This window comes from Ostrea edulis, chromosome 3 (assembly GCF_947568905.1).
Source record: "Ostrea edulis chromosome 3, xbOstEdul1.1, whole genome shotgun sequence".
In the NCBI taxonomy this organism is placed as follows: Eukaryota; Metazoa; Mollusca; class Bivalvia; order Ostreida; family Ostreidae; genus Ostrea; species Ostrea edulis.
This window is the reverse complement of record NC_079166.1, coordinates 11,372,907-11,399,479: the sequence shown is the minus strand read 5'-3', so window position 1 is coordinate 11,399,479 and position 26,573 is coordinate 11,372,907. Positions and strand designations below refer to the sequence as shown.

At 35.3% G+C, this 26,573-nt stretch overlaps 1 protein-coding gene and 2 long non-coding RNA genes across 4 annotated transcripts in view; 1 reads left to right on the top strand and 2 right to left on the bottom strand.

Annotated features, from left to right (window-relative positions):
- The window catches only part of LOC125677412 (sestrin-1-like), a 44,664-nt gene that overhangs the window by 17,226 nt on the left and 865 nt on the right, over positions 1-26,573 (bottom strand). For both annotated transcript variants that reach the window (XM_048915464.2, XM_056160027.1), the window contains exons 2-3: positions 18,211-18,512; positions 4,461-4,535 (exon numbers count right to left, since the gene is read on the bottom strand). In XM_048915464.2, coding sequence (XP_048771421.1) covers positions 4,461-4,535; positions 18,211-18,504 — 369 coding nt within the window. In that variant the 5' untranslated portion in view covers positions 18,505-18,512. The remainder of the gene's footprint in view (positions 1-4,460; positions 4,536-18,210; positions 18,513-26,573) is intronic.
- Positions 7,010-9,400, bottom strand: LOC125682980 (uncharacterized). Its single transcript, XR_007372753.2, has 2 exons — positions 9,153-9,400; positions 7,010-8,948 (listed from the first exon to the last, which is right to left on the bottom strand). It is a non-coding gene; the product is annotated as an uncharacterized LOC125682980 (long non-coding RNA).
- LOC125682975 (uncharacterized) lies at positions 9,466-10,819 on the top strand. The gene is made up of 2 exons (XR_007372749.2): positions 9,466-9,675; positions 10,309-10,819. It is a non-coding gene; the product is annotated as an uncharacterized LOC125682975 (long non-coding RNA).

Genomic DNA, 26,573 nt, shown 5'->3' with positions numbered 1-26,573 from the left:
GAAAACAACCATATTACTGATAGTTATAGACTGGATCATGCAGGAAACAATCATATTACTGATAGTTATAGACTGAATCATGCAGGAAACAATCATATTACTGATAGTTATAGACTGGATCATGCAGGAAACAATCATATTACTGATAGTTATAGACTGGATCATGCAGGAAACAATCATATTACTGATAGTTATAGACTGGATCATGCAGGAAACAATCATATTACTGATAGTTATAGACTGGATCATGCAGGAAACAACCATATACTGATAGTTATAGACTGAATCATGCAGGAAACAATCATATTACTGATAGTTATAGACTGGATCATGCAGAAAACAACCATATTACTGATAGTTATAGACTGGATCATGCAGGAAACAATCATATTACTGATAGTTATAGACTGGATCATGCAGGAAACAATCATATTACTGATAGTTATAGACTGGATCATGCAGGAAACAATCATATTACTGATAGTTATAGACTGGATCATGCAGGAAACAACCATATACTGATAGTTATAGACTGAATCATGCAGGAAACAATCATATTACTGATAGTTATAGACTGGATCATGCAGAAAACAACCATATTACTGATAGTTATAGACTGGATCATGCAGAAAACAACCATATTACTGATAGTTATAGACTGGATCATGCAGGAAACAATCATATTACTGATAGTTATAGACTGAATCATGCAGGAAACAATCATATTACTGATAGTTATAGACTGGATCATGCAGGAAACGACCATATACTGATAGTTATAGACTGGATCATGCAGGAAACAATCATATTACTGATAGTTATAGACTGGATCATGCAGGAAACAATCATATTACTGATAGTTATAGACTGGATCATGCAGGAAACAACCATATACTGATAGTTATAGACTGGATCATGCAGGAAACAATCATATTACTGATAGTTATAGACTGGATCATGCAGGAAACAACCATATTACTGATAGTTATAGACTGGATCATGCAGGAAACAATCATATTACTGATAGTTATAGACTGGATCATGCAGGAAACAATCATATTACTGATAGTTATAGACTGGATCATGCAGGAAACAACCATATTACTGATAGTTATAGACTGGATCATGCAGGAAACAACAAAGGGAAGACCGGAATCTGAGGACCCTCACGAAACAGCCCGAGGACCTGGATTTTGCAGATGACATTGACCTGCTCTCCCACAAACAACAACACGCACCGAAGAAATCGAAGAAATCGACACGATTGGCATCGGAAGCTCAAACGACTGGCCTCAAAATAAACACCAAGAAGATAGAAAGGATGAGAATACTTACCATTTCCATTAGTGGAACTCTTCAAATTAAAGGCGCGTAAAGTCGTGCTACCGGGACAACATACGTAAACATTACTTAGGCATACGTGATATAAATTATGGTATCGAATACATATTATAACCGACTGCAAACCACGACACTGATTAAAATTCTAAAGGCAAATTTAGGAATTGAGTATTCTTACAAGAAAACAGACGAACTTATTAAACTATGTGAAGGATCTGCCAAATCTCACTGATATAAAGCATCAATCGCAAGAAGAACTGTGAAGGGAAAAACCAAAATGCACATCCGACACAATAACTTTTCTTGTAATTAATGGGATTCATATGTTATTAGAATTATTCTGTCAGACTATGAAGACATTCCATTTTATCATACAATTTGGACAGGTTCATATGGGCATGGACTTTGTAATCGTTCATGTACACCCCCCCCCTCTCTCTCTCTCTCATTTTTAAATATTTTAGAATAAGTTATATATTTGCCAAACTGCATTTTTAAGACGTTTATAACACTAATTAACACAACAAATGCGTTTCCAAACTACATCTAAGCTATTTTGAAAATTACAAAATATTGATTGACTTAGGACAGAGAACATCGTTTTTTGGAATTTTTAAATTAGGTGTAGTAGAGTTAAAAAAAACCATGTAACATCCTTGATAAACTAGTATTAGAATATTTAAAAAATGCAGTTTGACCAATGGCTATTCTATTTAAAGATACACAATGTACTTTAACTTAAAAAAAGGGGGGGGTGCTATGAACGTTTCGTTTATGTCCCAGTAATCTCGCACTTACTCGCGAGACTTGTGCATTTTCTTACCAATGACGCACAAGAGTCATCAAAGCGCGATAACTCTAATGAGATGGTAATGAGAAGTATTAACAACAAACTGGAATTATCAATCCAGTTAAATGGAGAAAATGACAGATTCACCTATCTCGAGGATGGGGGTGCAGATGACGATGTAAAAAGCAGAATCAACAAGGCAAGACACATGTTCAATACCCTGAGACAAATAAGGAACTCCAAAGCATTTTCCATCAACAACAAGATCAGAATTTTCAACACAAATGTAATCCGAGACCTGGAAGGTAACAACAACTATTAACAACAAACTCCAGTCTTCCATCAATAGATGTATCTGCCGTATCCTTAACATCAGATAGCCTGACACCATATCAAACAACAGTCTATGGGAGAGAACTAATCAGAATCCCATCAATATAGACATAAGGAAGAGAAAATGGGGATGGATCGGCCATACACTGCGTAAACCACCAGACAATATTACAAGGCAGGATCTTGAATGGAACCCATAGGGGAAGAGGAAAGTTGGGCGACCCAGGCAAACCTGGAGAAGAACCATATAAGCAGAGGCCAGAGAGGCAGGTTTTACTGGGGCCCAGCTGGAAAATGCAGCCCAAAACAGAGTACATTGGAGAGGTGTGGTTGTGGCCCTATGCTCCTCACAGAACGAACACGAATAAGTCAGGCAAGTCAAGTCAGGGCCTGTGGTTCTGAAGTTGAAAATGAGTAAAGTTTACGGACAGACGTACGCCGGACAGCATGTGATCAGCTCACTTAAACGTATAGCTTAGCTGAGTTAAGTCATAAACAAAGAATGGAAGGGAATTTTGGACCCCCCCCCAAAAAAAAAACCCCAACCAACAACAATGACCCCGTCTATGCATTGCATGTACATAGCAATCCACACCATCTAAAAAAAATTAAAGAAAACAAAAACCAAGAAAAAACAGTGTAAGCGGCCATATGACAGAAACCCTGTCTGAACATCTTAGTCCTAATCTAGAGATTTATGAGTTGTCAAGAGACACATTTCTAATATCATTAAGGGTCAAATGAATTCATTTACTAAAGGCTTTACAGACATGTCAGAAAGTTAGCATAATTTATAAACACTTCTAATAAATGGGGGGGAAAATCAGACATTGACAATGTTTTTTCCGTCTGAAACATTAGTTGTCAATTTACGCTGACAAAAAACACAGACAAAAAACCACTGGCAGCAGAGGTCCACATTCAACAGGAGCTCTAAATCACTTTGTCCAACAGTAATGGACTGGCCCTGTAACCCAAGCTTCTCCCAAAGAACAATTAAGGATCAGGTGCAATACACATATATATGTGGGTTCATGGATCATCTGAGTGAGCAGGCGCTCCATGCTGTACCAGAACCGCACCAGAAACAAAGAGCTGAGCCACAAGTCACCTTCTGGTCAAGGCCGGTCTGGAAGACAAATCTACGACATCTCATTCATTGGATATGCCTGAATGGAGAGCAAGGACATTAAATCATTTTATTACCCCATCTCCTTAATCTAAGGTACATTGTCCCCTAAACCATTTTAGGATACAACTCTTAATAACTGCTTATACTGCAAGTTTTCCACTGACATACAGATCAGGTAACACTAACTCCTAAAAAAAAAAAAAATTAAATTCCTTGATCTTCACTATACAGTCTGTACTCGAGTAATTGAGTGTGCATAATGTGGCATTATACAGCCTTCTGGCACTATTCCCAGTATGTCAAAAAAATCTTTGTATATGGACTCCGCTCTGACAATGTACTTTTCAGATAATAGGACTTGAATTGATTTTTGGCTCAAAATAGACCCAAGACCTTTTGGCAATGTAATTCACCAGTTCAAGGTATACTGCTTTGAAACATCTCACCTGATCGTTTAAAAGCCAGAGATTGTGATCTCCAAAGCCTTGTAGCCATCACAGAAAGGTAACCAAGCCAGGCCATTAGTATACATGCACCTGTTTATTTCTCTTCAAAATACACCCCCTCCCCCCAGTACAATGTATCAGGACTATATCTCCAAATGGTCCCCCCCCCCCTCCCCAGTTCTATGCATGTTTACATGTCCAAAAACAAAGTACAAATAAAGGCAAGAACTGTATCACCAAACAGAGTGATCATTTCTGTCATATAACCGTTATCATCAAACAGAGCGATGATGTCACACAACTGTATCATCAAACAGAGCTATGTCAGTCTAACACCGGTGATAAGTTGTCTTGAATTGATCAGTATATACATATAACATGTACCAGGATTATTTTTAGATTATGCTGTGTCCATTACCTCAGACTCTGGTATAAAACTTGTGGGTCCTTTGCCGCAAATTCTTCGAGGTATCTTTATACCACTGCAATTTTCCTGCAAAAGGTACATAGAAAAAAATCAATCCTCAAAATATCAAACTTTGTGTAAGATAGTGTCATACATTACACCCATGAATCATTTTATACCAGGTGTTACGCTGAAATTTATCAATGAATCTTCAGTTAATATTAACATGTATACTGACAATCTGGTTTTTAAGAGGTTATGCTTTGGTCTTGACTATGATTGCTCTCAAACATTACAACCAGTTTTACATTTTCAGATAGCTAAATCATAATCCTTTCAAGTGTCAAAATGGTGATTACTTTCTTTTTGCCTATTTTTGGAGCATGAATCAGCTGTTGATCTATCAGCTGATTTCGAATGGCCGGGGAAATCAGCTGATCTCATCTTCTATATTCTACCTGAGAGTTACCTGTGCACTTAATGATGACAAATCTCCTAATAATGACGAGTTTGTCACAACTGTTCGTATTAAAGAAATATTTATCAAGTACATTAATTCTATAGCCAAGTAATCTAACTAGTTTTGCTTCAATTTTCAATGCATTTTAAATTGTTTAACATTTATAAATTGATTTAAAGCTACAAACTTCAAATACTTCTTTGTAAATATTAAATAATCAGTATAAATTACTAGTCTAATTAATTTCATGTTAATCTAAACACGCTGCAGTAACAAATACCTTCAATAACAGTTCAATACACGTCTAATACACACATACATTTTAAAAAGAACAAAAGATATAAAGCTATAGGACAGAAAAGATGGCCTGGTCTAGATCAGCTGATTTGACAGCTTGGTGGGAGGTCCTTTCTCCTCACAAAATCTTGATATATTGATGTGAATTACATCTTTTTACATTGACACTAACATTTTGCTTGGAGCCAAGCGCGTACAGAAAGTTGACTACATAAAGGTTAACAGTCAGGTTTTCTCTTATTGATATAACCAGGTCAAATCTCCTCTAGTATCGTTAATCTAAGCACTTGATGAAATTCAGTTCACATTAATTATCTGTTGACTATTAAGAGCTAATTTTAGTTCATGTAGGGTTCATTTATTTGGAATTTCAAGTTTTCTATGAAATCATAATTGATGTGTATTTCACTCTTCTGACATGAAAATTAAATAAGGGGTACATTATGATTAAAATTCCACCATGTTTTGATATGTAGATAGTCTGTAAAATTTGTCATATTTTCTTTAAAAATGCATAGCCATGCACAATGCATGGTCAGGTATATTTCAAAAATAAAGTTTTTTAAAAGAAACCACTAAATTAAAATTATTCTATTGCTAAAAAATTCGGATATACTCCATGTATTTACTTTTAAATAGGGATCACAAGGGTCGCACCCCACCCCCTTTAATGGATATATCTCCGACAACACGAGCAATGCTCATGCTGCAATATATTTATATGTCTGCCCAATATATCAAAAACGCAGCAGTACAGTCACTGTAAAAAATTTAACATTCAGAGAAAACAACTCTAGTCATCGTTTGTTCTTTCGATAAAATAAAATGTTAGTTCTAAGGTGAAATTGGAAAAAAAATTACTCAAGAACTTGAGAAACATCTAAATCCATACTTTAATTGGCACCAACAGCATGGAAGACATAATTACAAGTATGATGATCCCAATAACCTATATCAGTACTGCTGTTCCTCCTTGATTACTTATGAAAGTATAACCTTGACCTTTGACCTTGAGACAGCTAGGTGTACTATTTAGTTTCATTGTCTTAGCCTTTAAGGCTATACTCTTATCCTGACTACAAGAAGCTTAGGGAGATAAACAGACAGACACACAGAACCATTCTATGAAGGCTGAATATGTGCACTGATTATTATTATAATATTAATAGTATTATTTCAATCTTGTTTTGTGCCTGTAAAAAATTACCCATGTAAGTTTGACCCTCAACCTTTCATCTAGAAAACATTGTGCTTCTTTCTCTAATCATCTATGACCTTGAAAACATTGTGCGTGCATAACCAAATGACCTGTTTGTATGATGCACAACCCCTTCCCCTTTAGAAATTTTCTGAATTTGTCATTGAAAATATAAAGCATCTATATTATATCAATAAAATTATAATCAGATAACAAATAGTGTTTTATTCAAAATGATTCTTAATCATTATGTTAGAGGAATATCGCAATTTCCTATTAAAAAAAATCATTACAAGCACTCCACGCACACTCAGCGAGGAAGTTCGTGATGCACTTCTTCACTATATATATAAATGTATAAACTTCCCTTCTGCATTGCTTCATGATATTCACTGCTATTGTGAAAGTACGAATAATTAATTTAGTCTTTACTTTATAAAAATTTTAAACAAGAGTTGTCAGAAGACAATGTAAATCTATAATTACTCTATCTTCCTAATGGGTCAGAAAATATAGCCATATAGCCATGCAAGGTTAAAATAATTGAAAAGTAAGTCAAAGCTAATCCAAAGTCTGTCAAAAGTGTTGGTACCAAATGAAAGGCCAGGTCGTATGGGGAACCTATATATGTAATATATCAAAGCCCTATTTCCCTTGGTGCAAAAGATATAGCCAAGGTATAAATTAAAAGTTTTCCCCTTAAATTGTGATGCTGTTACTGCCCACGCTGGGGTCATGGAAATAGCTCTCTGGACATTTGTTACGTCCAGGTGAGCTAAACATCACGACAAAAGCTGAACATTTTCTTAGTAAATGGGAAATTGTATAAATTGGCCCAGCTCTTGATATGCATCCTTCAGCGAGATAACAAATCACGACACTTTTACTTCTTTAAGATGACTCACTTGTGAATATAGTTTATTGTTGGCGTGGAGATTATCTCTATAACCTCTGTGTACATTCTAAGCATCTGCATTCTAAATATAAAAGATTGAGCATATTTTTTTTCAAGTTTTAAGAAAGATTTATTGTTTTTAGATAACACCTAATATTCATATAAATGTTTTCTTCAATCCCAAATAGACAGAAACTGGGAGAAATTGACGATAGAGAAAGAAATACCGGAAACCTTTCCGAGATAAAACATCAATTTATAAAATCAAAACTCAAGATTCACACTAGTACATAATACAAGCATCATTTAAAAAAGCAACTTGTCCACAACTAAATGGACACTTCGAAAAAAAAAAAAAAACCCTACTTTTTGAAAACCTCCATCCCCTCAAAATGTCATTTGCTTTTGCAACAAATTTTTAAATAACCTTGAACAATCAGTTTTCATACAGTTAGGGAGTTAGTGAGGGTACCTTTGTAAGAAGTACATTTCAGTAAATGCTATTAATGTTCTGTGACGTACAATAGTGGGACTGAAAACCACTGTGACATTTTTCATTTAGTGCTACATGGTGCTATTCACGGTACACTGGACTCAATTGGTGTACTTGAGATTGTTATGATAAAATTCTATTTTTGTAAAAACCTTGAAAAGTGTGAAAGAAACATTATGCAACATGGCCTTGGTAAGACTAAATTTTAAGCCTGTACCTATATTTACCTAAAATAAAAAAAAAGAAGGCAATATTATGGAAGATTCAATCCTTATTTCAAAAAAATTCTTATATATACACAGGAATCTAGAGATCTGGATCCAAAAATGATTTTTTCATGACATGAAAAACAGACAGCTAACTTCCCTCATGAAAATTTTAGTCTGAAATTTTCCTGAAACATTTCTGAAATTTTCCTGAAACATTCCAGAATTGTCTATCTGAATCAAGTCTAAAACAAAAGTCTGAAACATGCCTGTAATTGGAACATTCCAGGCATGTTTCAGACTTGGTGTTTCAGCCAATTGCGAGTGATGTTTCAGCCAAAATTTCAGCAATGTTTCATACAGTTTTCAAACTTATAATAAGTAAGCAAGGTTTCAGAAATATTCAGCAATTATTCAGTGCCGTTTCAGCAATTATTCAGCACTGTTTCAGCAAATATTAAGTACTGTTTCAGCAATTATTCAGCAATTATTCAGTGCTGTTTCAGCAAATATTAAGTACTGTTTCAGCAATTATTCAGTGCCGTTTCAGCAAATATTCAGTGCCGTTTCAGCAATAATACCCCACCTATTCAGCAATGTTACAGCACTTATTCAGCAAGGATATGCTAGCTTTTCATCCTGCAATATACTTTAAAAAATAATCGAGACAAATATATTTCAATTTTTATTTTTCATTCAAAATATCAAGTCTTAAATTGTCTTTTTCAGGCACTACCTTTTTTATAATTTAAATTTCCATTTACTGTTTACTTGGTATTACATCCTACCGGGTCTTCCCACCTCTCTGATTAGAAATAGCTAGCTGTTGCATGTTGTAGGCCTTATAGTCCACTATGAGGTAATCATTCTGATTGTCATATAGATCTATAGGCCTTGTCTGTATCCAACGAATTTTTAGGATAATCCACTTCTTAATTTGCTTGAATCCATCTGAAATTATACTAGCATACATGTACATTGTAAACTTAACAATGTGTTTAATCTTATAAATAATGATCGAAGTTCATATAAATTCATGATCTTAATTAATTCAACATGGAATGCTTCAAATTTATGTGATCGAAAGTTCTAATTTTTACATAGTACAGGCACTTAATAGGACTATTAGGTTAACATTAACACAAAAATTCATACCTCGAACTGCTAACAAAATGGCGTCGAAGATTCAGGCCAGGGAAACCAAGATCTGGAGGTTTTCATGCTTATGCATTCTCCCTCAAGGTATTTACTAAAATCTTTTCTTGGATCCTTTATACAGGAGAGTGGAATCGCATTAAATTCATCTTCACCCACTCATACAACGATGGCGTTATGATTTCAAGACATGGCTGTTCATCAAACGAATTTTTTCCCGCATGCAATACTTCCGTCTGCGATGAATATTAAACTGGTACCCTTATCGACCTCGCCTATTTCGTACATGTAGGTAGCATCGATCAGCGGGGAACCAGTTTACAAATATTTAAAAAAAATATTGTCAAAAGTATTATAGCTCTTAAAATAAAGGATATATTCCAATATTTCTCCTATAAATTTTTTTTATCGATTTTTTTAATACTTTGTAATTGATTGACAACTTCCGTCAACATCGGAAGAAAACACAGAAGATGGAGGCCGGAGGGGCAGTGCAGTGAGAAGATTCTGCCTTACTTAACATGTAAGTTTCAAAACCAAAATAATATAGGCTTAAATTATGATTGAAAATGACAGTCATATAAATAAATGGCACTTGGTTTCAATTTTGAAGTAGAGGTGACTGTCTAATGAAAGTCGCCGATTTTTCGATTTTTGTTAGGCCTAGGACACCCATGTTTTCTTATGTAACAGTGTGTAAAGATTTCAAGCTAAATGCACAAATGAATTTCACTGCCCACAGTTATAACAAGTAGGGATTACACACGTTGTAATTGTAAAACGACAAAGTTACGACGACCCGAATTTTCTCAACACAATTTCGCAATCTCTTGCTAGTGCCATTCTTCCATACTTTCACAACGTCTCGTAGGTTGAAAAATTCAGAAAATGCTTAATGCAGTTTTGTATTTGATTCCAATTGCAAAAATATACTATGGTAAAGCAGTTTAAGTACATCTATGACACAAAATGCTCTTGAATTCATACATTGAAATATTACGTCATTAGACCTGAATTACGATTATAAATCAAATATACAGCATGAGTAATACAGCAATAGATACTCAAGAATTTGCTTGAAATGTAGGACTGTGTGATTGTATTGTTATGGAGCCTCTAATTAATATATTCATATATTGTTATTATATTTTTTCAGTAAGTCATTCTTAGGAGAACTTCTTAGTAGATAATAAGCAGGCTGACTCTTTATAAATTGGGAAGAGGAAGGAGTCGGAACTGTACATTCTGGAGGGAGTGGCTTGTGCTGAGTTTTATTTTTTAAGGAAACTTCCTTTCAACATGTTCAACAACAGAAAATTTGTGAATTAACACACTGTAGAGTGCCAAAATCTGTTGCAACAGAATTATAGTTGCAGATTAATCTAATAGATCTGCCTGTGATGACCATGATTGGAACTATATCTTGTTTAGTAAATGGACTTAAATAATGATCAACTCCAAAAAGTACCAAAAACTGTTACAACAGAATTGCTACAGTATAGATGCCTGTGATGACCATGATCGAGACTAATATTTTTGATGAAGTGTTAAAGTGTATACACAGACACAAACATGGGCATAGTTAATTTGTTTTGTATTATATAATGTCCATGATGGTTTGATTTCATTGTCATGTCATATATTATGATTATAGTTTAAATAATTTATTTCCAAGGAATTTGTCTTTTCTCAGCATGATAAGTTGTCGCAATATTGCAGAGTTTCAGACAGTTTCAGCAATTTGAATGTTTCAGATGGAACTCAGCAATTTTAATTGATGTTTCAGACTGTCTCAGCAACTTGTCTGAATGTTTCAGTAATTAAGAAATGTTTCAGCAATCCTCAAGGTGTTTCAGCATATGTACTGAAACATGTTCAGCATTGATTCAGCAAGAAACATTTCAGTAAGCAATGTTTCAGTAATTAAGAAATGTTTCAGCAATGCTCAAGGTGTTTCAGCATATATGCTGAAACATGTTCAGCATTGATTCAGCAAGAAAAATTTCAGTAAGCAACGTTTCAGATTTGTTTCAGATATCTTTCAGCAAATTTTCAGCAAAATATTTTCATGAGGGTTAATGACAAAAGAATCCATGAATTGCAATGACAAAAGAATCCATGAATTGCAGATCTACTGTACAGTGTCTGAAGGTTTGTTACACCAAAAGTGCAATGGTTGGCAGTTTCTGTGACCTTTAACCCCTGATGCTGGTGCCTGTCACTTTTACATGTCTCTCGACACCCACATCTGATCTACAGTGACCCAATCAACATTTAACAGCTATAATTCTGTATCAAAATAAGCAACACACTCAGATCGTGCATCATTTTCGACATTGTTTATTTTGCTGCAGACCCCCCCCCCCCCCTCCCAAGATGACATAATTGAATTATTTATAGTGTATGGATAAATAATTATATGATAACATGATATGACAAAAGGTGTTGATAAATTTACTTTCTGCCCTATTCAAGGCGCATAACTCAGGTCTGCAATTCTGTAAATGAAAACTCCATTGTGTCTCTAACTCTGTAAAAGACTGACAGAATGATAGATCTGACTGACAGCTCGGTCCTCCATGACCTGTGGTCAGCTGGTAAGGAATGAATATTGGTCACAATCCTGCAAAAAACAGCACCAAGGGAAGATGCACGGAATCACCTATATTGAGTGCTAATTAAGTGTGTGTGTGTGGGCCAGCGGTTCTAACAGTACCAACACAAAACCTGCCAAAAGATGGTCTACTTCAATCAAAATCTTATCACTGGACACAAGATTAAACAAGTTTAATCTACTGTGTTAGAAGTAGTATCCTCTGGTACATACCCTGAGCTTACAGAGGAGGAGGAGAGTATTAATGGAGGGGGGTAGGGTGGAGTATTAAGACAATCAGGAGATTTGGGGGGGTGGGGGTATTAAGACAATCAGGAGATTGGAGGAGAGAGTATTAATGGAGGGGGGTGGGGTGGAGTATTAAGACAATCAGGAGATTGGGTGGGGTGGGGTGGGGGGGGGGGGTATTAAGACAATCAGGAGATTGGGGGGTGGGGTGGTATTAAGACAATCAGGAGATTGGAGGGGGTATTAAGACAATCAGGAGATTGGAGGAGGAAAGTATTAATGGAGGGGGGTAGGGTGGAGTATTAAGACAATCAGGAGATTGGGGGGGGTGGGGGGGGGGGGTATTAAGACAATTAGGAGATTGGAGGAGAGAGTATTAATGGAGGGGGTAGGGTGGAGTATTAAGACAATCAGGAGATTGGAGGGGGGTGGGTATTAAAACAATCAGGAGATTGGAGGGGTGGGTATTAAGACAATCAGGAGATGGGGGGGGGGGGGGGGGGGGAGGGGGGTATCAAGACAATCAGGAGATTGGAGGAGAGAGTATTAATGGAGGGGGTAGGGTGGAGTATTAAGACAATCAGGAGATTGGAGGGGGGTGGGTATTAAGACAATCAGGAGATTGGAGGGGTGGGTATTAAGACAATCAGGAGATTGGAGGAAGGAAGGGGGTATATGGGAATTCAAAGCTAATAACAGGAAAGGATGACTAAAAGAAATTGTTTAAGAAAACCAGTGTGAGATTTGGTCTTTGTTTTGGAGGGTCAGAATTAACCATATAAATTCCGTCCTCTTTGTTCTAGCTGTTATGTGGTCTATTAACTCAAGCAATGTAAATTACACTGTAAACATACCAACACTGTGTAACTTCATCCTGCCAAGAGAAATGACACATTGCAGCATCCATTAAAATGCCTTTCTTATCCTGGATTTTGATAATTCAGAGTAAAAGATCTTTGCAATTGAGAGGTATGGACCTGCATTGTCGAGGTTGATGTAGATAAAATCATTGAGTTACTGACTATGTGAGATTACAAATGAATGTACCTCATAACCATAGGTCCTAAAGTGCATGCTCAAAATGGGATGCTGCTAAAAACCACAACACTCATCCACAGACAAGATACGGACAATGTAGCTCACCTGGCAGGGTCAAAAGACGCGAATCATGTAAACACGAGAAGCTTCCCTGAAAGATCACATGTAACTAAAGCAGGAGGGATTCATACGATTTATAAAGTTGTAATGAATCTAACCTGAATAGAAGATAATATACGAGTTTGTCTCTCTCTGTGTGTGTATTATAATTAAAGGACTAATGCTGCACAAACTGTACCCACATAATAGTCATTTTAAAATATCTCAAAATATAATCCCATCAGATGCCAACAGAATATATAGCATCTGAATCACTATAAAGTTTGAATCATGTCGATTGTTTTTTATAATCGTGAAAATAGTGAGTACTAATGAAAAGGCACATCTAATTAAGAGAATCAGTTACAAAACCCATGACCTGGTCATGATATATGTCCCACGCAATACATCATCTGAAGTCTGACCGGCCCATCTGAAGATAAATCATCCAGGTAATTCTGAATCATGTACGGTTGACTGAACTTCTTGGGTAGGAATCGACATTTAGAGACAAGAAACTGTACTCCACGGCTTCCCTAAACATCACACCTCTTTTTTTTTTTTTTTAAAGAAATTAATATATACATTCCAATTGAATTGTTTAATAGATTCTTTTATCATTATATAAACAATATGAATTTTACTCTATTTCCTTCATTTATAAGAAAGGTATAAAAGCATTATCCAATCAAAATTAATCGAAAGTGTAATAAGCACGTGTTGGTCATTAATTCTGACCACGCGTGTCAGCTAAGAGTCTCAAAATTACATCAAGTACACTTAACTCAAATTTCAACCCAATTCACTGAAAATTAAAGAATATTGTCTACTTTTGTTTTTAGATCTGAGTATTGTTTTTTTTTTTAAATTGCAAGTAGATTGTAATAACATCAACTATATACAGTAGCATTATCAATATTCAAAGATTTGATCACTTTTGAAATTTGTCTTTTCTTTTCAAAATTTAGGAGGGATATGAAGTATTTTTCTCCCCTAATGCTCAATCCAGTTTGCCCTAGAACGTAATTGTGCGTCTTCAGCCTTTTCATTAATTAACTCTGACAATTCATGTTCTAGGCTTCTTTTTCTATTCATGTTAATTTGATCGTAATGCAACTCATCTATTTAGTATTAGTCTATCTTAAAAAAAATATCCATGACAATGATTGTTCAGTAATAAATCTGACCACATGATCACATCATCTTTCTCTAAATACTTTCTGTGTACAGGATTGTTTTTGACAGTAAATCTGTGTCAAAATGCTCCACATAACTCACAACAAAGATCATCCCATATATGGCTGTGAATCAGAGCGTGAATGTTTTTTCCCTACTTGTAAATTGCGTATTTATCATTTGGGTCGGAAAAGATTGATCTTTTTTGAAAATTTTCCTTAAACAAACATACAAAGAAAGAAAGCATTGCAGGAAATCATTTTGTATCTAATCGTTTTATATATACAGTGTAGTATTTATTCATTTTACATGAATTAGTAAGCAATTCTTCTTCTCTTTTGTATTCTTTGATAGATGGAATGTTAATTAAGGCAGTAAATATCAAGTGGAAGATTTTAATATGTTACATTAATTTTCCAGGTGCTTAAAGGATAATGCATGTATTTAAAACTCCTTTGTTTTATTCCTAAACAGGCCAAGATATTGTCAGAGAAGGGGCACCTGTTGCATGGTGGAAAGGAAGATTTGGATTTGCACCTCTACACACTAGTGAGGAAGCTTATAGTGGGATCAAGTACTTTATCCACTCAAAGCCTCTGATCCAGAATTTTAAAATATCCGAAGACAATCCTACGGAAAATCATGTCATCAAATTTTGGAACAAATATGGAAGCATAAAATATCCCAGTATTGATTGAGTCAGATATAGTGTAAATGGGCACGCAGTCTGTAACAATACAGAAAGCATGTTATCAAAACATAACAGGAACACATCAATGGAATTTCTGATCTATAAATTTTATCAAATTGCATCATAATGTCCCAATTTTTTAAGTTCTATCATGGCTTGCAGGAAATAGTCGGCTTGCCATTCAATACCAATATTCACAGAACTCATGCCTCAAAAGCAAAGTTTAAACCCACAACAGATTGTCAATATTTGCAGTTCAGCTAAAATGCAGCAATACAAACACTTCTCATTGTAACAAGTTGCACTTTTGAAAGTATGCTTTAAAGTTCTGGTAGGTAACCTGTTAATAAGCATATCTTAAATTTTTAATACTCCCCTCAGCAGTTTTTAATTCATTCAAAGAAATTTAGGAGCTTACATTGTAAGTTTAAATGAGATTGATTTTTCGGTCATTTTATGGTACATAATGTTAAAAAGGGGCATTAAATGTTGCAGAGACACAACAAAACAGCTTGGGGTTTGGGGTAATTAATTTTCCATTAGGCAATATTCAAAATCACTCAGGTATTATGCATGGAGACCTACAGTGAAATGTCAATGCAGACGGAACTGTGTTTCTTCACATACTTACTTTATTTAAAGGTGATGCATTTCCGGTGAGAGGAATTGCATCAGAAATGCCATAATTTAACCTTTGAAACTCTGATTTTTATGCATTTCCTGTAGGTATTTTCAGAATTGTTGCTATCTCTCTCTCTGCAGCTCTGAACTTTCTCTCTCTCTTTGCCACTGTAAAATGGCTGAAATAATGCCAAAACCTCATAAAACCATAAACAATTATCACTCTTTCTCTCTCTTGGATTCCATGTTTCTCAAGATGACTTTTAAAAACATATTAATTTTTGGGGTGACTTAATCTGGTTGCAACAGGACCGAGGAGTGTGAATGCATCAAACATTGCGACCAGTGCAAATCACTTGACGCAGTTTGACCACAAACACCAGGGAGATGATGAATTCCCACACATCCTGAATACGGATGAAAGTCGAGTTGTTTTCTACTATACTAGGAAGCAGGGGGATTGTCATTACACAGAAGCTGGATTGGAAATAAAAATCACCCTCCTAACAATACTGAGGCTATGTCAGAAATCATTCTAGAGAAGCTGGAGAACTGTGCAATACAATCCATCACCCTGTGATGGCCGACTTTAATTAAATGTCAAGTTAAAGACAACAACAATTCAGATGTCGACTGGTCAATAATCTCTCATTTTTGGCATTCAAGTCCTCAATCTTTTATTTTTTTGGCACACTTTGATTAAATAACAATCGGCACCTTGTCCTGTGTTGTGGGAACAAACAGATCAGCCTTACATCTTCATTAATAAACAATGTTTACAGGATTAGGTACTACATTTCTGATGCAATCACGATCACAGTAACACAGACCTATGTCTTCCCACAACTGACGTATCATGTAACGTAGCTGGGATGTACACAAAGGAATTAAATCTCTTTCAGTATAGTATTTGGGATTGGCCCCAAATTTCACAAACAATTCGATTTATCTCATTCATCGTTTTATCTTGTTTACATAAAATTTATGCATGTCTCAAAAAAATATTTTCATTCCTTTTGTTGCTTCTAAAGAGAATTTCCTTGTGTGGTAAAATAGAGATCTATTATTGTATAGTGAAGGGTATCTATGTTACATTAATAACTTAAGCAAATATGTACCAAAGAAGGAAAACAATTTAAATCGGAAGAAACATATAAATAAAACAAATCATGGATGGTCATACTTCTCCCGTCCTACCCACCGTCTTGTGTTCATCACTTCAATGCATCTGAACATTGTCCACGATTATTTATCGCAGATCAACTTTCCTATATGATTTCAGAATTGTTTACATTCTTTTTTTTTTGTCAAATAGTCTATATTTAGACATGGAAGTCGGTTGGCAACCCAATTTTAATAAAACAGATTTTTTTATCAGTAGAGCTAGGATTTTGTCTGCAGGTAATACCTCGTATTCTTATCAATATTATCATTATCAATAAAACCTACCATACGATATATGACACCTTTCATATGACAAAAAAATAAAAAATAGTTTTTCTGCCTTTCAGTGCCTCAACATTCCGTCTACTGACTTTTATGTAAATTATGTAAAATTTCAGTATAAGCTAGCAGCTGGCAGGTCAATACTATAGAACCTTTATCTTAACAAGAAGTGTGAACAAGGCGTAAACCACCGTGAGGATTACTGAGTCCCCACTACAACGCAGTGCAGGGGCTGACTATATACTCCAACAAGTTAGAGCCTAGGTTAACGTCCCTTATATAGCGGCACCAAGTCAAAATTAAGTCTCTCGCTGTGAACCTCTAGCATGCTGGAGTATAGGATTGGCTATAAACTCAACAAGTCAGAGCTTTAGTTAACGTTCCTCATATATAGATATGCCACGTCAAAAGTCTCTCGCTGTGAACCTCTAGCATGCTGGGGTAGGAGTGGCTACAGTGATACCAGCTCCGTCCTAAATCAGCAGCTATACTACTATCCTACAGTTCTGTCCTAAATCAGCAGCTATACTACTATCCTACAGCTCTGTCCTAAGTCAGCAGCTATACTACTATCCTAAATCAGCAGCTATACTATTATCCTACAGCTCTGTCCTAAGTCAGCAGCTATACTACTATCCTACAGCTCTGTCCTAAATCAGCAGCTATACTACTATCCTACAGCTCTGTCCTAAATCAGCAGCTATACTACTATCCTACAGCTCTGTCCTAAGTCAGCAGCTATACTACTATCCTAAATCAGCAGCTATACTATTATCCTACAGCTCTGTCCTAAGTCAGCAGCTATACTACTATCCTACAGCTATGTCCTAAAGCAGCAGGTGTACTACTATCCTACAGCTCTGTCCTAAAGCAGCAGGTGTACTACTATCCTACAGCTCTGTCCTAAATCAACAGGTGTACTACTATCCTACAGCTCCGTCCTAAATCAGCAGCTATACTACTATCCTACAGTTCTGTCCTAAATCAGCAGCTATACTACTATCCTACATCTCTGTCCTAAGTCAGCAGCTATACTACTATCCTACAGCTCCGTCCTAAATCAGCAGGTGTACTACTATCCTAAATCAGCAGGTATACTACTATTGAACAATGGGTTTTGATGATAAGCCTGCTCTCCCACCTACCTGTATGTCAGCTAACAGGTTTGTGCACCATTCTCTAACATCCTCAAATGGACAGTTAGTGGACAGGCGGAGAATATCTGGCAAGTGGTCCTCCACCAAGGGGTTGATGGGAAGGGGATTCCCGTTATCTGCCAAAATTCTGTCTTTTGGACTCCCATAGCCATTGACCCAGGCATCCAAAGTCAGCTTGATCATGTCAAAGCCATGCTTCCTGGAGTTGGGGTCTCGACTGGAGAGAACGTGGAAGAATCGAAGAGCATCTTCATCCCGAACTCCATTCTGAGTTGATGCCATCACTTAACCTGTGAAAGATTTTGTGAAAATTTGAATGAAGCAAACATCAACAACCTTGAAGTTGATACAAGGAACAAATTTGTGAATGCCTGTAATGGCATCATTAATGGCCTCATTAATCAATGGTAAACGCTCATCATAAATATCAGTATTTTTACCTTTGTTAGCTGCAGAACTATAAGAATTCAGATATATATCAGAGAGCTAAAGATCCATATAGTAATCATCTCTTATAGAAAATTCTCATTTAAAGCACGACTTTTTCTGCACATAATTTTGGTCTAATATCGCTGTAGTCTGCATTGCCCTCTCAAAATTTTAATATCCAAAACTTTGAGCATCCTTTCCCATAACACTGGTGCCAAAACATACCTTCAAACATTCATTAAAGCCCAATGCAAACCGAAAACTTTATAAAATGTTGCTTGTTGACAAAGCCATGTTAGGTTGCCCAAGTCAATTTGAACCGCACAAATTTCATACCACAGTAATGTTTCAATACTTTTGTTCTATATTTGGAAACAACCATGCCTAGCTTTTTCCGTACAAATATTTTTTTAGTTAATTTAACATCTTTGTTGAAATCATTCCAGTTCAGTAAAAGCAGTATGTTTTGAATAAATATGAATATTGACTTAATTTTATAGCTTTTATTAGTCTAGTTCCCATCCCCCAGCCACTCAAACTGTTTTTACACTTCGTAATCCAAGTGCAAAACAGAAGTAATATGCGGACGGGGACCAGACTAAGCTATGATACCAGGACTACTTTTCAATAGTGAAGAGCTTTTCTTTTACATCTAGAGGAATCATACAGTTTTCTTCTTACATGAATTATTTGTGTTTATGATATAAACTGATGATGAATACAGTATAATAACCATTGAAATAACAAATAAATACAGTAATCAATGAGGTTTGAAATGACTGGGAACAAAATTGTTGGAAGCTGATTTTCCGGTTATGTTAGAAATATTTTGATGTTAAAATTTTAATGAAATGGTGATGCAAAATATCAGAAGGCGCAGAAAAGGTTGCATTGCAAATCTAATCGTTAACTTTTTTTCTGCATTAATTACAAATTATGAGGACATGGCTGACATTATGGAAAATAATCATAATTAATTAATATATTATCACACTGTCACGCAAGGACTACACAGTATAGGATGTACAGACTCATTACAGTACAACTTATACGTCACATGACCCCACATAACGAATAAACAATATCAGGATGTAGAACCATGCTAATTATTATTACCTGTTGAAGTCTTCTACAGTTACAAATTTCTAGGTTGAGAATTTAACACCACATTTAATTAGCATACACTTTGCCACAAGGACCCCATTCTTGTAATATATTGACTGCCAGACACTTGATAAACACTGACAAGTGGCATATGCAGCATTCAATTTCTACTGAAATGTAATTATTTTCTGAATTTCGGGTATAAAAAATGTGACAAACCAATGATTACTCTACAAGTTCAGATAAGGCAAAAAAAAAAAAAAACCCAAGAGAGAGAGAGAGAGAGAGAGAGAGAGAGAGAGAGAGAGAAAGATATAAAATTTAAAAAGTTGTATCTAAAGGTAGTTTGTGCAAATTGATTCGTTTCATACTTTGTAACAATTTCTTTGTCAGTACTTCATGCATTAAAAGTACTTTTCTGTACCTTCTTAAGGAAGTTAGCTCCTGAGCTTTTGAGTACAACTACACAGGATGCTACACCCTATCCAGTTGAAAAAAATTGTGTCGATTCAAATTTTGAAAGGGTTTAACAGGGACTATATTTTGTGGCGGAAGGATTTAATAGTCAAAAAGTTTTAATTCTGCATGATATTAAAGTTTCTGTTTCATCCAATGTATCGTCTATTTTTATATACTCCTATACGTGTATTTCAGTTTTATAAATTTTATGATACAGGTAGTTGAGACTTGGAGCTAGGTGAGGGGAAAAAAGGTATACTTTTTGTGTATGTTTTTGTACCTTTTTCCGTACTTAATTTTGGTATGGGACAAAGTAGAAAATTATCGCGCCCTCTGGTTTCATGGGTAGGGGACTAAATATACCGTATATACTCGCCTGTAAGTCGGTTTGCCTATAAATCAGTTGTCTATAGTTTTTAGGTTATTTTGGAGGGAATTATCATTGACTCATTTATAAGTTCGCCTAAATTTTTTCAAGAGTTGGTTGACAATTTAAAATCACTGCTCTAATGTTTTTACCTGTGTTTCAAATAATACTTTGAGAAATGCGACGATATTCAATATTTTTTCCCAACAAATCAATTTCATATCAATACTCTAATGTATCTATCTGTGTTCCAATAATAGTTAGGGATATGACATTGATATTTCACTTTTTTATTCTCAACAAATTAAACAGTTACTATTTAGTCGATCATAATTTCTTCCATGTTTTTGTTGTTTAAAAAATACTCGGCTATAAATTACGCCGTCCAGAAAAAACTAATTTTCTTAGGACACTCCTATAAGTCTGACATAGAATTTTGGACCAAAATTTAACTTCCCAAAATCTGACTAACACTTATAGGCGAGTATATATGATAGTATTCAGTTGGGATTGATCGCCGGTGGCCATGCAGTTAGCTCAGTTTGTAGAACACCAGACAAGAGATTCAGGGGGCCCAGGTTCAAGTCTGGTTCATTGAATTTTCTTCTTTCCTGTTGCATTTGGTGCCATAGACCAGCCCCTGGAACTAACAGGTGAAAATGTCTGCCAGCTGGCATAAATATCTTGGGTTGTGTGTCTTCGAGGATGGAGAAAATTTAAGGAAGGAGAGATGTAGCGGTCAGCCGGGTTCGTTGGTGACCAGATAGCTCGGTAGAACACCTGACTAGAGAGCCTCCAGGTCTGTTGTATTTTCTCCCTTCCTGTTAGTACATATTCACAACATTTCAGTTGCTCTATCTATACACACAACACAACAAACAAGAGACCCACAGGCCTAAATCGGTCACCCGAGTACTAGTGAAAAAGTATCGTGACAGGAAATAATTGTTCCGAAAACTTGCTGACAATACCTTGAAATAAATACATGTATTTTCCTTTCTATTAACCCTGTATCTTTTGTTACTGCTTGCCCTGAAATTAATTTTCTCAAATCAGTTTTGAGTTGCTTGCCTCAAGAGTTCTTTGTGTTAATTGGTACATCAATTAACATGGTAATAAAGAAATTATAGTTTATAAACTCTCTCTCTCTCTTATTTCTTATGAGTAAAGAAAAATATCTTAAAAGAAATAATGTATTTTCACTAAATGACCATATATGATGTATGGCCACACCCTTGCTCAAAAACCCCTCAGCCCTTGGGGTCATGAAATTTACAATTTTGGTAGAGCTAAGCTTCCTTGTTTATCATTACTATATACTTACTTTGTCTGCTAGATAGCCAAGAGTAAAGAAGATTTTTAAAGAAATGCATCAATTTTACAGTGTTTACTCCAAATTAATCCCCCCCCCCTAGGGTGGGGGGAGGGTCATGAAATTTACAATTTCTGGTCTCTTTCACTTGCAGATGATACATACCAAATTTGGCCCAGCAGTTTCTGGGAAGAAGTTGTTAACGGATGACACACAACACAGAACGCAGACCAATAGCAATAGGTCACCTGAGTGACTCAGGTGACCTAAAATTTAGTTTTGGATGAAATACTAGTAATTGTGTGAATGAATTGAAGTAACAAGACTCTTGTAACAATGGAATATCGAAACGTGTACATGTTTTCTAGAGGGCGGGATGAATGCTGTAGATCCAGGAAGTCACAGATATGGGCTCCTATAGGCTGAACCTGCTGCCAAACCCCATCAATTTATTGAATAGATATTGTTTAAACAATAAAAGGTCTCCAATTTCTCTGTTATATTCTATAGATATATTTTCAATTAGACAATGCAGTATTTGACTCCTCCACTAAACGAAGAAGCAACGAGTCCAAGGATGTTGTCATTTGAAAGTGTGTCACTCGATCAATTTAATGAAATTCATTATGTACATGATGTATATGTATAATCCATTATAAACATGATAAATGAATAATGTAGCTTATTGTTTAAAAAGTCTTGAGCTGTCTCTGTTAATTATTATATTCAATCTGAAGACCGACAGATATGGCTGAATCACAAAACCGGGGGTGTTCAGTCATAACTTCCTCACAGTTTACATGCAGTCTTCATAAACTAAAGCAATATGTCTTTTTCAAAAATGGACTTCTTTCAGCATTGATTGATAATTATTCTAGAGACATTTAGAATTTTTGTCTGAAAAATGTGGCAGTGACACATACCAGTCTCCTATATATATATTTCATAGCAAATAGTGATGCTAAATCAAAATCATTTCCAGTGACTTTTAAGTTTCAATGATGAAAGGAATTCATGGTGTTATCAATCTGATTAAGGAGGTATGCTACACCAGAGAATTTTGATGTAGATGAAAAGTGGAGGATATGTACAACAATATTTTGAAGTTGAAAATTTTCAAATTTACTTTATTTTGTCAAAAAATACAGTTTTAGTAGAGGGTAATCTGAAAAAAATTTAAAACCCCTGATGGACTAGAACCTGCGACCTACTGTTCAGCAGTCAGTATTCTAACCTACTGAGCTACTCGGTTAGGTATTTACAGTAAATGGAAAAGGAAAAGTCAAATATTGCTGATATCGATTTTTTCATCCATGTTTTTAAAGGAAGTCAGCCATTATGACGATGTAGAGTACTACCTTAAAAACAGATCTTGGATCCGCTCTGCTATTGGCCATGTCGAGTAGAAGAATGTGACATGGTCAATAGAGGAGCGGATCCAAGATCTGGTTTTAATCAGATTGTGTTGTGTTATGAACATTGTACTCAGTTAGTTGGTATTATTATCATATGCGAATATAGCAGACTACAAATGTGATAACATTGTATTCAAAGTATACAAGTTACATGTTAATTAAAACGACAAAATGTTAGATGTTGCTATTCTTTGTATTTCTGGGGAGTGAGACAGTATATCTCCATCTTGCAGGATGTCAAGCCACTTTTCGTATAGTAGGATTATAGGAATTTTTCGGGCAGTTTAGAGGGCAAGTATAGCGATTTTTACAGCAGATTTAAAAGAATAAATAGGGTTTTTATAAAATAATTTCTATAAAAGTTTATTGTTTCTGCATAAAAATCTAGCAAGCATAGTATCTTACTGGAGAAGAAATAATATCAAACATAAACAAAGACAAAATCCTTTCAAATGTGGACAGTTTTCCATCCAACAGACAGTTTTTTTAATTTACCATTTTTGAAAATAGAACTCATTTTTATTTTATTTATATAGGGCTTTATAGGGGTTTTAATGACTTATAAGGAAAATATAGGAACCTACAAGTTTATAGGAAAATATAGGAATAGATAGGGACTTGACACCCTGATCTTGTCTACATGAACACGTGTAATGCAGCAATTAAAACACATAATCACAGACTTTTCCCGTTAATATTCATTATTTTCAATAACACTAGGAGGTGAGTAAGATCAGGGTGTAGATCCATCTGTTACCCGCCAGGTAAATCATCAAATCAATAAATACTTCTTCTCTAATTGCAGCCGTGGATTATTGTATTTGTAGTGACAATGTTGCATGTTATAAGATACGCATAAAAACAGTCTCTAAAAAAGTCCCTGATGTGTCTCTCTCACACCCTGGTCATCTACAGATGTTTTCTCTTCTTCATGATTTGAAAATACCTTGTACTTTGCATTTAAAGGGACTTAATCAGCAGTTTTCAATTCTTTGGCTTGTAATAGAAACCTACGAGTGCAGCAACATAAAATTTTCTGTAGCATGGTATTGCATGAGCAAAATTTGCACCCAAATGTAAAGAGTTATATATTCAATCAAGAAATCTCAGTAATTTAAAAGTATCCTGATTTACAGAATTCAGTATCTAGAGATTTCTCAAAGAGAGCTTCAAAAATTTATTTTCAGCATCATTTTGATGTTGTTCCATATAACTAGGAGTAGGATATTGTAATAATGTATATCAACCTATATCTAATCAGTCACTATCTATAAAGTGACTGAAAAGTGGAGAAACTCAATTATCAATATTGTGCAATTTGTCCATGACATAACTTTTTTCAATGGTTTAATTTCCCCTGCTAACTATATGCACACTTACAGTGAGGTAAAGGTAAACAAGAAATTATACACACTGAATTATTGTTAAACCTGGATCTTGCATGTGAAATACTTATGATACTTTCATAGTAAAAAATAATAATTGAAAAAAAAATTGAATAAATAAAAACAACCTTTTAAGTCTAATTTGGGTGATAAAACTGTGTATCAGAAACTTACTGAACACATTCACTGACGCTGTGATGGGTATTTGTCTGCATATTAAACAAATGTTTCACACCTTATTGTGTACGAGAATTCCCCAAAGGGAAATAACTCGGACACATCTTGAAACTTGCATATCTGAGGTCCTGTCATTCCAACAACACCCCCCCCCCCCAATTTTTTTATGCAGAACCCCTGGATCATATGTACAATGAGAGTTCTCTTCATTCATCAGCTTAATCTTATCACTGTTTTCTCTAATCCAAGATTTCTGAACACATCACTGTGACAATATAAAGATGGGGTAGGGGTATGGAGAAGGGGTCACATAAAAGTCTGATGAATCTCAAACTTTGTCTAAACTTTTGAATTAGTATCACTTGTTTCCACTTGACTCAAATTTTAGCATTAATTTATATAATGCATTTAAAAACATTTATTAGTGCATGTGTATTGCAGGGTGTACAATGGGGTCTATTTAATGTGGATGCCAAATATGAAGGGCAGGGGTTTTAAGGACCACCTTTAAGCCCCTAATGTATGACAGCTAGGGCTATTAATAACTGCCTTTAGCCCCCAATAAATTGTGGGTTAAGTCATAGGGGGCCAGAGGTCTGTGGTTTTAACATACTACAGTTCATGAATTTGGTACATTTATCCCCAGGACATGCAGTGCCCTTCAATACGCAACTTCCGAGATATCGGCTCTTCTGTGATGGAGGTACGTTCAGTGTTCTGTTGAATGCTTGAGTGGGTACAAGATGTATACAATATACTATAGATTAGCTATGTAAATATGGATAAAAGTAATGAAAGTGTAAATTTTGCTTATACCAACCGTTGGTATACATTAAACTGACCATATCAAATACAATATTTGTTTGAATTAGGCCATCAAATTAAATATGAAATTATTTTTTGTTTCCTCCTCTGCACGAGTGATATTTTAATCAAAGAAAAATGGTGATAATCGATTTTTGTTTGAGCTAATTTATTATCAAATAACTAAATAAACTTGCTAATATTGTGTCCCTGTAGTTTGGGTGGTTGCATAATGTCTGATAATAGGCCTTTAGGCAATATATGAAGGCAGCGATAAGCATTTGTACCTACCGCGTGTGGCCGATAGTATGTTTTGCGTCTCACTGCATAAGAGTTCCACAAAGGGAAAGAACTATTGGGCAATTCAGAAATTGTGTATTCAATTATATTTCAGATCCGAGTTTTCAACTCATTATTAGTTACTCAAATATAACAGTGGTACGTTTGTTCCACATCAGACACAAAAGTAAATTTAATATAAAAGTAATAAAGATATCAATTCAGGAATTAGGAATTCCATAATGAGATGTAAAAGGCTGGTTTGATGATGATCAAATTTCAAATCTAATAACAGTAAATGCCCACAGGTATATAAATATATAATGTATATTAGAAGTACGAATTGATCATGTATTCAACTACTATAACACTAACCAGGATGGAACTATCTGTATGGCTATCAAGAGAGACTATATATAGGTTGTTTTGAGAGAGTATACTTGAAGCAAATGAAGTAGAACTAAAGTATCGCTGGATGTTGTGTAGTAATGTTCCATTGTTTAATGAAGTGATGATGTCCTTGAAGGGCCCCAGTAATGTCTCAGTGCCTGTCCTGAGACAAGTCAGATTATTCTATTAAACAAAGTGTTGTAGATTCTACATTATTTATCTTTGTACAT